At 49.2% G+C, this 15,574-nt stretch overlaps 1 protein-coding gene across 1 annotated transcript; it reads left to right on the forward strand.

Moving 5' to 3' along the window:
• The first annotated feature begins 1,435 nt into the window (after window positions 1-1,435).
• Window positions 1,436-5,855, forward strand: DLX5 (distal-less homeobox 5). Its single transcript, XM_077163180.1, has 3 exons — window positions 1,436-1,957; window positions 3,893-4,077; window positions 5,182-5,855. Exons 1-3 carry the CDS (start codon window positions 1,606-1,608, stop codon window positions 5,509-5,511), a joined length of 867 nt encoding a protein of 288 aa, XP_077019295.1. The 5' UTR covers window positions 1,436-1,605; the 3' UTR covers window positions 5,512-5,855.
• Window positions 5,856-15,574: the final 9,719 nt, after the last annotated feature.

Below are 15,574 nucleotides of genomic sequence, written 5' to 3' on the forward strand. Positions count from 1 at the left end.
GTGGAGCTCCCATATTCCCGATCTTGAACCCCCTGGGGATGATGCTGCGGAGCCAAAATCAGAATACCAGTCTTGGAATTGCTTATTTGAATGGGGTGGAAATGGGGAGCAAGAGGGCGACTAATATTAAATTTTTAAGTTCCCCTCTGGATCAATTATGAAGCAGTGACATGTCATAAAAAGCCAACTCTGGACCACATGTCCAAAGTGATCCCTGAGCCCTTTCTTCCTTTCATATGAGCTGAGATGGCTTCACCGAAGAAAATAAAAGGGGCGAGAGGATCTGGAAAACGGAGAGGGGAAGCACAACCATGAAGCTGGGAAGGAGGAATCTGTGGGCAGCTCCCAACTTTCCAAAAGGACTTTGATCTTCGTCTACTTCCCTGACTTCTTGGGGGTTCCAGTTCGGTCCCAGAGGAATGACAGGTGATGTGTGGGTCCACTCACTTTTGAGGGAACCTTTTGTTATGGGGCACAGAATTACAGACTCTCTAGTCCAATGGCTTCCAAATATAATAACGGACAGAAGTGGAGCTGCCTGACTCTTCTTGCTGGGGTAGCAACGAGGATTTGTGAATCAAAGTATTTATACCTAGACTACTCTATTTTTTTAAAGTCATTGTAGAGGCTTGGTTAGTATGAACCATTAATCGCTGAATGGACAGCGTGCACTCTGGGGCATCTTGATCCACCCATGTCTGTAAGATAGTCATCTTCTGCAAAGGAAGTGCTCGCTGTACCTTTGCCTGTCTTTCCCCAAATTTCAAATTTGTAATTTACATTCAAGCACATGTAAATTACAGCTCATCTAGCAACAGTCCGATGAAAGCACTGTGCTCCCTTCCTTTCCGCCTTCCTCCTCCACACTCCACCCCACCCCCACCCCAACCTGGAATCCCCATCCCAATATCAGTGTTCAATTCCTCGCTTGCCCCTGAGGCTGCCCACCGGGAAGGAGGGTAGGGAACAGGAAAAAAAACATTGCCCTCCTCATCCCTTAAATATGTGTAGTTCCCTGGGCTGCTGACTGCAGCACTTTGTCTTGAGACATTACTAAGTTGGGTGTTGGGGGCTTCTGGTTGTCTCTGGTATTCACTAACAACAATTGACTGAGACCCGCCCCCCCACCCCCGCCGCAACCACGAGCAACAGCACACATTCGCTCCGGTACTCTTCCACACACACACACACACACTTCCCCCTCCCTCCATTTTTTTTCTCCCTCTTTTTTTTTAAGCAATGCTTTGTTGTGCTCAAACTAGTTGGACGAGTTAGGGTGTTGCTGCTGCTCTGAGGCCCTGACCAATGGAACCCGATCCACCCCGCTGTGCGTAAGCGCGCAATTAAGGATTTAACCAAGGCTGTGCTGCGCCTCAGCCAGCAGTCAGCTTGCCGGAGACACAGCCTCCCCGACTCCCAGCCTCCTCCTCGCCGCCGCCGCCGCCGCCGCCGCCTCCTCCTCCTCCTCCTTTTCTCCTCCTCCTCTTCCTCCTCCTCCTCCCTCACTCCCACAGCCATGTCTGTTTAGACCAGAGCAGCCCCACAGCCAACTCGGGCAGCAGCCGCCGCCACAGCAGCAAGAACAGTCGCCGCCGCCTGCAAGCGATGACAGGAGTGTTTGACAGAAGAGTCCCCAGCATCCGATCCGGCGACTTCCAAGCCCCGTTCCAGACGTCTGCAGCCATGCACCATCCGTCTCAGGAATCTCCCACTTTGCCCGAGTCTTCAGCCACCGATTCCGATTACTACAGCCCCACCGGGGGAGCCCCACATGGCTATTGCTCTCCTACCTCGGCTTCCTACAAAGCGCTCAACCCCTACCAGTACCAGTACCACGGCGTGAACGGGTCCGCCGGGAGCTACCCTGCCAAAGCCTACGCGGACTACAGCTACGCCAGTCCTTACCACCAGTACGGCAGCGCCTACAACCGCGTCCCGAGCGCCGCCAGCCAGCCAGGTACGGGGAAGGGAGGACAGGTAACGCCGAGGCCCAGGACGCCGGAGAGGCGCCATGGGGCGGTAGATTGGGGGCCACGCCATCCACTGTAATGGGGCGCACCCCGCAGAGGGAGTGAGGGCCCGAACTCTGCAACCAGGAAAGGTTCCCGGGCTAGCATTTTAGGGATCCTTAATGGAAAAAAAAAGCCTGCAGGGGTTCGAACTGTCGTCTACTCCCTCCGGCATCTTTGGGAGGCCCTCTATCGCGGGATTCCCAGGGTGTCCGGCCAGGAAGCTAGCAAAGCTGGAAAGAGGGGTAAAAGTGGAGGGAAGAAAGAATCAATCAGCCCCGGTGGCGTTTGCGTAATAAAGGGGAGATTAGTTTGTTGGAAATTCTGGTAACTGTGGTCGGCTGGTGCCAGGAGGAGTGGAAGTTTGCTTCAAAGCCTCCGTCGGGATTAGTGTGAAAGCGGCCACGAGTCAGCGTCGTGCCGGTGCCCAGAGTGTGCAGGGCGGGTGGGGGGGGGTGGGGGGGGAGCTTCAGCCTGCCAGAGGAAGAGCGCGCCGGGAGGCTTGCGGTTTATCCAAGGCATTTCCAAAAACAAAAAGCCATTTAAACGTGGAGGAGGGTTGCGGAGGGGTCACGTTGTTGGAGGGATTTTTTTTCTCTCTTCTGTGGTGCCTAAAATTTGTGTTCCTCCTCTTCCCGCTCTCTCCTTAAGGAACATAGTTGGAGAGTTTAAGAGGGTTAGTGAGCTTGGGCTGCAAGAGAGAGGCATGAGTTCTCTGCGGAGAGGTTTTACAGGTCGGGTTTGATTTCTTCCCACCAGAACATTAATAATCCTGCTAATATTAGCATCCCTCTGCTGGCAGAACAGAGACCACAGCCCCACAGCCCTCATCCTCCACCCTTCCTCTCCCAGGAGTTCGCCACACACACACACACACACACACCGCAGAGAGGTTCTCCACCCGTTCAGGGGATGGGCGCTTCTGATAAATTGGTACTTTGGGAGAAGGGGACTTATGGCACCAGGACACATTTCTATAACAGCGTTCAGAACATCTTCCCCCTCCCCCTCCCCCCCGCCTTCGATACTAAAAGCTGACTTGTCAGTGAGAAATTCATCCTGACCTGCCTCCCCTTTGTACGAGGACAACCTACGACCACCACAATTACCACCGATTCCCGTTCATTGTGTGACTCTTGCTCAACTTTAAAGAGAGGGCGGGGGTGGGGTGCCTTGGTTTCTTTCACTGTCTCTGTGTTTCGTGCATAAGTGGAAGATTTTTTTTTCCTTTGGCCAAGATCTTATTAAGTCTATTTGTAAAAGAAACTAGACACATCTGTGCCCTCGCTGATCTGCACTGAGATTATGGGGGCTGCATAATCGGCCCTCTGTCTGCGGCAGCCACCACCGCTTGCTGCTGAAGTGAAGGAACACAGTTTGCTTGTGGGTCTTTGAACTTTGGAGACCTCGGTTAGCGTCTTCCCTGTCCATGAATCTGGCCTCCGCGGGCTCCCGAACTGACGCTGACCAAACCGGGGTCACCTCCCGGTACCTTCCCTTTGAAGCCCCAGGAGAGGCTGGCCAGTCTCGCCCCAGATACGCGGGTGAGCACAGAGTGGGCGTAAAAACTTCGGAAGAAGTAGGAATCGCGGCAAGGACCGAATCCCAGACGCTAAGAAGGTAGCTGGGCTGTACGGAGCGCTCTGAATAATCCCTCAAGAATCTGAATGAACAGAGTAGGGAAATAATCAGAGACTACCTGGTTTTTCCATGATTTGGGGGAGAAGCATATTTAGCTGGGTCTTGTAAAGCAAAGGGGATATGATATGGGGGGAAAGAGAGAGAAGCCTGCATGTTAAGAAACTCAAGCATACATTTTGAGGGTTCACTGAGAAAAGCTTGTCTGCCCACAAGCTCTAACCGGATCTGTTTTGATTATTTAGAAAAAGAAGTGGCCGAGCCCGAGGTGAGGATGGTGAATGGCAAACCAAAAAAAGTTCGCAAACCCAGGACTATTTATTCCAGCTTTCAGCTGGCTGCGTTACAGAGAAGGTTTCAGAAGACTCAGTACCTCGCCCTGCCTGAACGCGCCGAGCTGGCCGCCTCACTAGGACTGACGCAAACACAGGTAAACCGAGGCGCCGCCAGGCTCAGGCCCCGCCTCGGCTGCAAGCCTGGCTGGGCCGCGTGGTTCGGTCCCAACGGGCCGGAGCCGATTCGATAGCACCCACGGGAAACTCAGACAGAAAGACACCGCTCCCCGCACCCTACCCTCCACGAATCAGCCCTACTGTCGCCGCCAAGCGACGGTGGGGACAGGTCGGAGACATCGTGTGTCCCGAGATGCCCCCGCATGGGGTCTCCCGGGGCGGGGGTCAATTTCCAAGGTTGGGGGAAAAGAGAGGGTTATTCTAGGACGTCCTCGGCAGCCTTGAGAAGTTATCTCATTCTCTTCCAAATGTGGAGCCGCCCCGCAGTCAGCTGGGCCCGGCGGCCTCTCAGTGGTCTCAGGCTGTGCAAAGGTCGAGGAACGCTGCCTCCGACCCGAAAAACTAAAAATTTGCTCCCGGAGGAGCTTTAGGCCGCAAGAGGCCGAGGGTTCCGGGATTGGGGTGGGGGGCGCTGTTGTACGGGCAAATCTTCCTGGATTGTTTTTCAACTCCTTCACTCCCACTCCAACCTGGCTAAGGCCTACGTAAGAATAAAGAGTGTTCGAGTCGCCGCCCAGTGCTGCAGGCGGATCTAGTGTTACCAAGCTGAGGAGGCAGTGAAGGGAGATCAGCGGGAGGTTGGTGGGATCGCTCCTTTTCCCCCCCGCACACGCGCGGGCGCCTCTCCCCAGCGGGGCTCCGCCTGTTGTTTTGGACACCTTCCTCGCGCCGTGTCCAAAGCGCCCGGCTCGAGCCTACACGTGCGCGCACGCCGCCGCGGACACTCAGGCTCACCCACTTCGCGTCGGCGAGCCCCCTCCCCCAGCCAAACAAAAGACAAAAGATTGGGGTCGCGCTCTCGCGGCGGCCGCAACGCGTCGAGCCTATCAGGGCGCCCTCTTCCACCCGCGCGTTCCCGGCTTTGCCCCAGACCCAGCAACTTAGCCAAAGACTGAGGGTTGTGGGGAGGCGCCTGGGTCCCGCAGCCTGGGAGCTCGAGGCCGTCTTCCGCCGCCGGCCGCGGGAAAGCGGGAGTCGCCTCTGAGTGTCCCGGTAACGTGTGCCTTTGTTCCCCCACCCAGGTGAAAATCTGGTTTCAGAACAAAAGATCCAAGATCAAGAAGATCATGAAAAATGGGGAGATGCCCCCGGAGCACAGCCCCAGCTCCAGCGACCCTATGGCGTGTAACTCGCCGCAGTCTCCAGCGGTTTGGGAGCCCCAGGGCTCGTCCCGCTCGCTCAGCCACCACCCTCATGCCCACCCTCCGACCTCCAACCCGTCCCCCGCGTCCAGCTACCTGGAGAACTCAGCTTCCTGGTACCCGAGCGCAGCCAGCTCAATCAATTCCCACCTGCCGCCACCCGGCTCCTTACAGCACCCACTGGCGCTGGCCTCCGGGACACTCTATTAGACGAGCCGCTTTCTCTTGCTCTCTATTTTTGGGGGGACTACAGTGTTTTACCGATTTAGAAATCATAAAGAAAAGAATTCATATGGGGAAGTTTGGAAAACGGAACAAAAGATTCATGTGTAAAGCTTTTTTTTTTTTTTTTGCATGTAAGTTATTGCATTTCAAAGGACCCCCGTCCTCTCTTTTTACAGATGGACTTTTTTGCGCAACTGTGGACACTGTCAATGGTGCCTTGAAATCTATGACCTCAACTTTTCAAAAGACTTTTTTCAATGTTATTTTAACCATGTAAATAAGTGTAGATAGAGGAATTAAACTGTATATTCTGGATAAATAAAATTATTTCGACCATGAAAGTAAAATGTTTCTTAAAAACACCTTTTTGGCCCCTGATAATTGGCTAGTGAAGTTTTATACAGACAGTTAAAGGAAGAAAAGCTCTGCATATATTTAACAAGGCAAAATGTCAGAAATCAGAGCTACATGGGTGCAGAATTGTACATGTTTATATGTTGGATGTTGTACTTTATATGCCTATATACATAGGTGGCCTGTTTATAGTACTGCCCTATAAAAACACCTAAAGGTGTTTTTGGCCTAACCACAAAAAATTTAGATCATTTTAAGTTTAACCCCAAATTATTTCAGGTAAAAAGTAATAATGGAATCTAAATAACCCCTCCCATCTTGTATGTAAGTGAGAAGGAAACAGAAATCCTTCAATAACCCCTCTGAATTCTAAGCCCAAAACAATTACCTTGGCGAACTACTACCCCCACCCTACCCCCATCAGCCACTCTGCATTGCCAGAGCAATTAGACAAATTACACTCCCTTGGAAAGAAGCTTCCAGAGATGAAAAAAAAGAAAAATAAATCTCCCCTCATTTGTATTAATTTTTTTAAACATCTTAAATGTTTGGACCAAGATAAATGGGAGAGTCTTAGGATCCTTGGATATATTATTAATTTATCTAAGCTCTTTCAGAGAATCTAAAGGTAATTTGGAGCCCTGAAGCCCTCTTTGGATTGTAGGAATTGAGAACAATGGTGGCTCTAAGTGGGTAGGCCTAGCAGGGCAGGTGGAGGGCATTTGTCCTCCAATCAAAAGAGAGAATTGCAGGGTTGGAGGAAAGAAATGAAAGCATTGTGGCATCATGTTGATTTCATTTCATGTGAGATAATATTCTTAATATAATTTTTTTCCTCCATCCTCTTTATCATTTATGGCTTTTAGAGGAAGAAGTCCTCAGTTTTTGCTTTTACATAAAACAGTGGCAAAACAGGTTAAGAAATGAAATCTGCAGGAATTTCTCCTTTGCGAAGGTTTCTTTGGGGCAAAGAGGGAGGAATTGCAGCAACAGTGGCCTATGTCCCTTCCTTCTCTGGGTGCCCATTCACGGAGACATCAACGATGTGGCCAGAGCTACAGTCACTGTCTAAATCTGTGCCCCCCGGCCGGAACTGTAGACGTCTTTCAGAATATCTGTCCTTTTTCCTATTTCCTTGGATGCCAAGGGAAAACATAGTTTGGAAATAAAAAGTGCATGTGAAGCATTTCATATCTTGAAGTCACCAGCAAAAATTGTGACAAAAGAGCCGCCTTAAGGGGGGGGAGAGGGATTAGAACATTTAAAAAAAAAAAAAATTACATGCTGTGGTCTGAGAATTTCGGAGAAGACCCTTCCAGGGTTGAGAAACTAGACCTGAAAAGGCACGCTGTGTGTCTGGAAGGGAATTTACCTGTGTGCTCTGTTTCTCTGTCTCCTTTCCTCTCTCTCATTCCTTTCACCCCCCTCGATTTCTTCCTTGTCTTCTCCTTTCCTTTCTTTCCAGGAGGGAAATTTAGCTCGCCTGTTTGAAGTGGTTTGGGCCTTAGGGGATTCAATGGTTTGGCAGGTCTTTAGACGCGCCCTGCCTGGTCCGGACGCAGCTCCAGGCTGAGCCCTCCGGTGGCAGCCTGGGCTGTGGACCCTTCCTCCCTGCAACGCCCGAACGGACCCTTCTCGAAGTTTCTCCCCCGCCCCCGCCGACGACGAGCCTGCCACGGCACCCTCTTCTCGGATAAGCTCCGAGTAGCAAGGCGTTCGAGGGAAAGTCAGAAGGCGCCCCATTTTGTTTTCGGGTCTGGCAGAGAATGGAGGATTGGGGGAAGAGGTGGAGGGATCTATTTCCTGCTTTTCTTTCTTTCTTTCTTGTAAGGATTTTGGGAGTTTCCATTACACGGAAAGCCGGCGCTTTATTTCTGGCGAATCCGGCTGCGAGAAGCCGCGCGCCCGAGATTTGCTAGAGCCTGGTTTTCCCCTGCGCGGGCGTCTCTCTCCGCCTCCGGGTGCGTGTTTGGGAAGATTGGGGTGGGGGAACGCATCCACTGTGCACATCTAACATTTCCCACTCACTGGCTGACTGACAGTGCAAGATTGTGGTAAAAAAATGTTCTTTCCCTTTCTGCACATGGAGAAGACAGGTATTTTTTTCCAGCGGTCCCCATCATAACCCCATTCCCATTCCTGGCTTTGAAAAGCGGGATCCCTTTCACCACTACCTCCAAGCACCCGACGCGGTCAGCTGAGTTCAGACTTTTCGCGGGAAAGAAGAGAAAAGCTCTTCTTTAACGACCACCACCTGCCCCACCCCTCTCACCCTCAACCCGGGCCTTGACGCGGCTTGTTGTTGAGGACACTAAAGTCTCTTTTCGAGGCCGCCAGGTTCAATATGGAGCGGACACAGGCTTGGTTTCAGGATTCCTTCCCTTGCGCTAACCTCACTTCTTCCACCCTTAGTGGTCTCTTCACTAGCGAAGGTTTTTTTCGGGTTTTTTTGTTTTTTTTTTTTTTAACAAAACACAGGAGCCAGGAGCCTTGGACAAAAATATTCTGGCAAACCAATCTGCAGCGGGTTTTCCCTGGCACCATGGGGATTCTCCCCGGGGAATTTAACTCCCTGCAGTCCTTCGCCCCAAGATGTAAAAATAACAGATCCTCGGCAAAGTCTAAAAATATCCGTGATGTTTCTCTCCCTCGCTCTCCCTGCTACCCTCCCTGTCCCTCTCCATTGTTTATTCGTATACCTAATATAATCGTGTACCATTCTTCAGCATATTCCCGGGCGTGCCAACCCCAGTGTCTCCGACTCGCTCTGGGCGTCCCCTCTATCGCCTATCCCTACACGTCCCCACTTGTCTAGCCCGCAATCTAGTGCTCCCAAGATGAATCAAGCTCATCCCAACATTTAGTCGCCCCCCCCCCCCATCGTAGGTCTCTTCTTACCCCCACCCCTATAGGCCTGACTCTCTGCCCCCAACTTCAGGCCTTCTCACAAAAAGCCCAAGAGACCCGGGGCATACAGGCAGAGCCGGTGTGATTCCTCGGTGTCTTGCCCGCCTTCCGGGCTCTCTTGTAAGATAAATTGGCCTTTGTTTGAGTCTCCTTTGGGCTAGGCAGATTTCTGCCCTTTTCCCCCCTTTTTCCTGGCGGCCACCTCCTTGTGGAACAGGGGGCGGCTTGGGGAGCCGAGAGAAGACGCATTCCTGTGGGTGCCAGGCGGCTCCAGTGCTGAGCCACAAGGCCTGAGACACACACACAGAGGAACCCACAGACCTCGCTGCCCTTGATCTCGCTCTCAATCTCTCTCTCTCTCTCTCTCTCTCTCTCTCTCTCTCTCTCTCTCTCTCTCTCTCTCTGTCTGTCTCTATCGGGGCCGTCGAGGCACCGACCCGGGAGCCTATCCACCCCCACTCGGATCCACCCCAGGGCTCGGCCTTACCCTCAGGAAGGAGTGCGTTGACGGGCACACAGACGTACACGCACACACCCCCTCCTGGTGACACAGGCCAGGCCAGGATCTCCCCGCCTATGCCAATTCTCTTTCTCCCGCCCCTTATCCCACAATCCCAGACGCGCCGGCTAGCCTCCTCCAGCTCCTTTGATCCCACCGGACGCCCCACGGCTCGCGGCGTCCTGGCCGCACCGTCCCAGGAGTCACCCACAGTGCGCCAAAGCTAGGCCAGCTCGCCTCCTCCCAGCGAGCCCCACAGCTCGCTGAAGCCTTGACTCGCTAGGTCCTCAGCCAGGGGCGCACGGGCTGCCTGCTAGAACAATCCCTCCCCCACCTCACTCTCCCTCCCCCCCACCACGCACTCTTCTCAGCGCTTCCTTTTATTCTTGGAAAGGGACCTTTAGGGCTACCCAGCCATCCCTCCCCCACCTCCAATCCCTCCATACCCCACAACCTCTTGGATCGCGCGCCTCCCACTGGCCACTGGGGTCGAGCCAACCCAGAGAGTTCCAGCCTTCCCCTGAGGCACGCCCTGAGGGCAGACGCCCTCCGGCACCTCTGGGAAGCACGCCACGCCGGCGGATCCGCCTGCGGTCACCTCTCTCCTCCACCCTGAAGCACCCACGCACCCCCCCGCCCGAGCCTCTAACAGCGGCTGGGTGAGGGTTCCCGCTGCCCGGGAACTTGGAGAGGGGGCGCTGCGGCTCGCTCCAAACCCTCCACCCGCTTTCCCGAGTTGCCCCCGGACCTTGCACATACCACTTTTTTTTTTCAACCCCGGCCCAGTCACAACGAACTCTGGGCCCCAAAATCAGCCCAAATAGCAGTGGCACATGTGGGATTGGTTAAATATTTTTCTACTCGGTCCTGGCTTCTCCCACCATCACCCCCTCCCTACACACACACACCACGGTTTTTTTTTTGCATCTGACGGGCTTTCGGTTCCTCACTGGTGCAGGGCAGAAAGTATACATGTATCTACTGCCAGGAGGTGGGGGTGGGGGAGCCTTCCCTTCAATCATCCAGGGCTGCCGGCTGTAATGTAATAACCTGTTTTATAGGTGGAGCTCAAATCGTGAAGATAGGAACTGGGGGAATTTACATGCAATCCTTCTTTAAGGGAGATGCGAGCCCTGCTTTGTAGCAATTAAATGTTTCTGCTCTTTTGTTCGCTGGGGCTTCTTATTTACTTCTGATTTAGGGGGATCAGAAGAAGTCTCTTTGCCAAAAGTGCATCTATTATTGAGCCTGTTTCACATCCTAAACCAAGATTTATATAAAGCCGTGAAATACCACACATTTTGACCTTTCCCCACAGGAAGGGGGGAAAATGACTTCATAACATCATTCCCTACACACACATACACACTCCAGGTTTCAATAATGATTCTCTGCTTTATCTCCACCATACGAAGTCTACTGTACTTTCTTTTAAAGAAGTGCATGGAGGTGAAGGGTGGTAAACAATTCGCAAGCTATGATTTATTTTAAAGCCTTTTTTTTCCCCCTTGCAAAGGCAAGAAGATAGAAATCTGCCACTGGAAGCTTATTGTCATCTAAGGACTATTTCTGCCCCTTGCCATTTGTAAGATGGGGAAGAGGGGCAGGGGGAGAGGCAGGATATGGACTCAACTTTCATCTAGGAACAGGGGTCACTAAACAGGGGACATTTCATTATTGCCCTTAAATTCACAGGAGCTAGGAAGTCTGCTTGCCACCCTGCAGGGTGGCTCCGGCTGGGCAGCTCTGGGACCTGTGAGGTGTTGGGAGGAGGAAGAATTCTCGTGCACTGTCCTAGGGGCCAGAAAAAAAATGCCCAGGAAATTTCCTGTGCTCAAGGTGGGAGAATTGAGCTCCTGGGGATATAAGAGGTTTCGGTATCACTGACCAGGAGGTCCCCACCAAGAACCAGAACTATACTCCAGAGGTTTCCTCTCATGGCAGGATTCATCCTTTTTGAGGCAACAGCTTGAACCCCCAGAGCAGTTTCATCCTTAGACCAGCACCATCCCCCCCCCCAGCCTCCCTCCAGCCTCTCACTTTAATTCTCTGAACCCCTCTTTTTGGTCATCCCTGTTTTTAATGAGATTGATCTTGTTCTTTTACCACATCTGGGGGCATGGGCAGTCCATTATTTAAAAAAAAAAAAAACATAAAACTGGGATTTCTGGAATCTGGAAAGAAATATATTGATGACTTGCAGCAGAAGAAGCAGCTGGACTGGTTTATGGGGGAGGGTTAATTAATAAAAGTTAATGGTGGGATTAAAACCAATAGCCAGCCAAGCTGAGTGGAGGAGGCAGCTTTCCAGCTGTCTTTATTTAATTAGCAGCAATTAATACATTTTCTGCTAATAATCTTTAGGACTCTCTATGACTTGTTCTCCACCGAAGAGAATGAAGATGGAGTGCAGAAACACTTTCAAGCACCCAGGGTATTTTGCTCTGATGACAAGAGAGATTGCAAATTCATTTAAGAACACGTTCATAAACAAGTGACAGGTATGCTTCGAGGCTGCCTTAGTGGAAATAATGGTGAAACTAACAAATGTTCTTTCCTTTGGGGGAGGAGGACTTTTTTTTTTTTTTAAGCAGGGAAATGCTTTAGGAGAGAGAGAGGGGAAAAAAGACAGGAGGTTAAAAAAAGAAGAAAAAATTATTTCAGACTTGAGGCAGCAGCAGATGCAGCAGTCCTTGCAAACACATCAGCCTTGTACATATTGAAGATTTGGACAAGTAATGCTTCAGACCACTGATTTGCTATTTTCTTAATTCCCTCTCTTCCTTTTCCATATGAATCAAACAGTCTTTTGTCCTTCAGGGTTTGATTTGATCGCTACTGTTCACATTTCACTTTTGTATTTTCCTCTTCCTATACCATTACTCATTGAGTGCCCCATGAAATTACAATCGTACATTTTCAACTCAGCAACCCATTTGCAGTGCAAAAATAGGGTCTAAATAATGGCTGAATTAGCCCTACTGGACAGTTTCAGATGTAACACTCTGTAATAATTATATTGCAGGCTGGATTAGGATGCTATTATCATAATCTGGACGTTTACAATTATCTGTAATTTGCAAAGATGCGCCAGGTCTTGATTACAGCAGTTTTTTTTTTTTTTTTTTTTTTTGTATCACGCTAACCATCACTAAACAGTGACAGTAATAACAGCTAATTTTGCTGGCAATATAAGAGGTGCTGGGGTGTGCAAACAATTTCACACCTGGATGTGCTCACTCAACCAAGAATATAGAGACAGAGCTTCTGCCCTGAGACTCAGAAAAATATCCTCCTCTGCTTCTGTTCAGTATAGATTTCTAGACCCTGTTCATTGCTTAAGAGATATTTACTGGGGGTAAGTTTTTATTTCTTGTATACTTCAAGGTACCTCATATTTCTCTTCTCACACTTTCAAAGCTATATTTTTTACTGTTGCAATTTATCATGGACTACAACTTTGTTTCATAGATTTTATTTTTTTATTCTAACCTTCTACCCCCCTTAACAGTAAAAGAGCTGTCGTTTTGGTGAGTAAAGGGATTCGGGTAAGAATGGGATCCTTAAGAACTCGATTTGTCTCTCTTGCTTTTTGTGCTGTTGATGTATTTGGAGCAGCGTGGGACTTGAGACTGGGAAATGAACCAGGTTTCTGTAAGGTGAGGGGGAACCGGCTGGAGATTCCAAGCTAAAATCCATTTGAAAATTGTTCATCAAAGCTAGTCCTGGGCGAATCCGTTGAGGTCATTACATGTCATTACATGGCGATGATTTTATGTTTCGGGATATCAAGAGAGCAAATGGAGTTTGCAACGGGGCTCCTTTGGTATTAGAGATATGCGAACATTTTCAGAGGTAGGTGTAGTCCAAATCTCGGCTATGGAGCTCCTTGGGCAGCTATTCTCCAGTTGCGAGAAAATTTCTGGAATAATTGGCCTCTGAAGCCTTAGAAGGCTGCTTTGCAGGGCCTTTTCTTCAAGCTGTTGTGTGTGCTTGTGTTTGCGTGTATGTGTGTGTCCGGCAGTGGGGGAGTGGAGATGTGGACCGCGGAGTTTTTGCCTGCGGTGCTCAAACATTACGGCCGGTAAGATTGGATGGGTGTAGACGGCTGAGATGCAGAAACGAGCCGGAGATTCAAGGTTACAAACCAGTCTGATTTAGGAATGCACCAAGGAAGATTTCTGCAAGAAAAGGTGCTGTTCTATCTATAGATGACGCTGTTTCCTGACCCTGTTGACGTTGGAGGCAGCTAGAGATGTTAAGTAGTGGAGCTTTGAGAATCTCTGGCTCCTCCACCCCAGAGTGGACAGGCCTTTCTCTGGTGGAGGGAACCTTTGGACTAAGTTATGTCAAAGATAATGAGATGCTTATTGACGACGAAGAGAAATCTTCCCCTCCACCCTCAATCCGCTCCCCCCGCCCCCGCAGCTTTTTTTTTTTTTTTTAAATGGGAAATGTGGCCAGAGCGAGGCTCTAGACAAACTCGAACTCAGCAGCCTCCTGGAAGGTTCTAATGTGGGGAGGCGTAGTAGGCACTGCAACTGGGCAAAGATATTTCGCCCACGCCCCTCCTACCAGTCTCTCCCCGGGGAATCGGTTTACAAGGGGGTCAATACATTCTAAGGAGCGAAAATATTAACCCTTGAGGCCCAGAAGACCCGGAGGAAGTCCAGTTTCAAGTAGAGTTCTAGAGAGACCCCTTGGCAGAATTTCTTGTTTAATTAAACTCACGTTAAGAGATAGATAGATGCTTCAGGACAATAATTCCCAATGTATTAACATGCGTTTTCTGGGTTTCAGAATTCCACGCGCTCACAGTGGTTTGGCATGTATCTGGTGGATTTTTTTTTTTTTAAGAAAAATTAGTGTTGGTTTCGATGTATGGTAGCTTTCTCTCTAGCGTAATTTGAATAATTCAGCAAAGCCCCACTACCAGCTGTACTTCTGCAGCCTCTTCCATTCTTTTCAGCATTATAATTTTGGTTAATTTTCAATTTTAGGTCCTACGTCTCTGCAATTTGTGTATGAATAACAGAATAATTTCCCTCTTTTGTTTCGCCTTTCCTGTTCCTGAATCTAAATAAAGATGGCTTTTTAGTATTAAAAGTGGAAGAAAATTACAGGTAATTATCTTTGACGGTAAAAACGCTGTAATCAGCGGGCTACATGAAAAATTACTCTAATTATGGCTGCATTTAAGAGAATGGAAAAAAACCTTCTTGTGGATAAAAACCTTAAATTGTCCCCAATGTCTGCTTCAAATTGGATGGCACTGCAGCTGGAGGCTTTGTTCAGAATTGATCCTGGGGAGCTACGAACCCAAAGTTTCACAGTAGGAAGGGGGAAAAAAGAAAACATTTTTCCTAATGTAACAATGCGAATGCTAGAAAATGACAAGACTGATCGGTTTTAAACCATTCTGAAGACTGACTGAGCGTGGAAGTTGCTCAACAAAAAAAGGAACGGGTATATTGGTAAGTAGTCTTTGCTTTGTGTCTAATTATAGTGACTGTCCTTTTGCACGACTGTATGTCGCTGTCATTATATGGAGCACTCTGAGTATCTCTATTGACTTCTGATAAATGGCTCAGTGGTTTCAAGGTTCATAATTTGAAGGATGCCCAGGTCTGTAGCCATTAATTCTCGCAGTACGGGGCTTCCTGCTTGTATGACGAAAGGACTTTTCATTTTCATTATTTCTGTACTTTCCACAAGATCGGAAGGATGTATTTCATCCAGGATAGTGCATTTTTCTACTTAGCTAGTTTGCCATGGGTTTTAAACATTAAATAGCCATAACTGTTCATTTACTTTTTCTTTTCTTTTATTCTTTCCTCTTTTTTTTTTTTTCTGTTAAAAAAAAACTGCTTCCAAACAAACATAGATACAGCTGGAATGTTTTTGCTGGGGAAAGGGAAAAGAAAGTACTCAATTTCAGCCCTATAAACTACTGGATGTCTAAAGGTTAACTTAGAAATGGATCCTACTGGTGTTTAAAAAAAAGAGAGAGATAATGTGTGGAAATTATAATAGGAACTTAAGAGGTAAAAGAAACTGAGAAAACGCCGATGGCTAATGTCGAAGTTCTTCAGACAAAGGCTAGTGGTGCAAATTGACATCTTTGCAGGGACTTGATGAGCTGCAAATACAGGGCTTCCCATATTAGGAAATAGGACTTCTTTTAAGAGTGATAGAAAATATAATGGGAGGGAGGGAGGAGGGAGGGAGGTAGACAGAGACACAGGGAGAGAAAATATACAGGACACTCCCAGCATTTTGTGGCTTTTA

The sequence above is a fragment of the Tamandua tetradactyla genome, chromosome 1, assembly GCF_023851605.1.
Source record: "Tamandua tetradactyla isolate mTamTet1 chromosome 1, mTamTet1.pri, whole genome shotgun sequence".
NCBI lineage: Eukaryota > Metazoa > Chordata > Mammalia > Pilosa > Myrmecophagidae > Tamandua > Tamandua tetradactyla.

Excerpts from the sequence above, each read along its gene's own strand:
- DLX5 (XM_077163180.1), top strand. The coding sequence starts at position 1,606 with ATGACAGGAGTGTTTGACAGAAGAGTCCCCAGCATCCGATCCGGCGAC. Across the intron at positions 1,958-3,892 it reads GAGCGCCGCCAGCCAGCCAG|AAAAAGAAGTGGCCGAGCCC; the intron begins GTACGGGGAAGG and ends TTGATTATTTAG. Across the intron at positions 4,078-5,181 it reads TAGGACTGACGCAAACACAG|GTGAAAATCTGGTTTCAGAA; the intron begins GTAAACCGAGGC and ends TCCCCCACCCAG.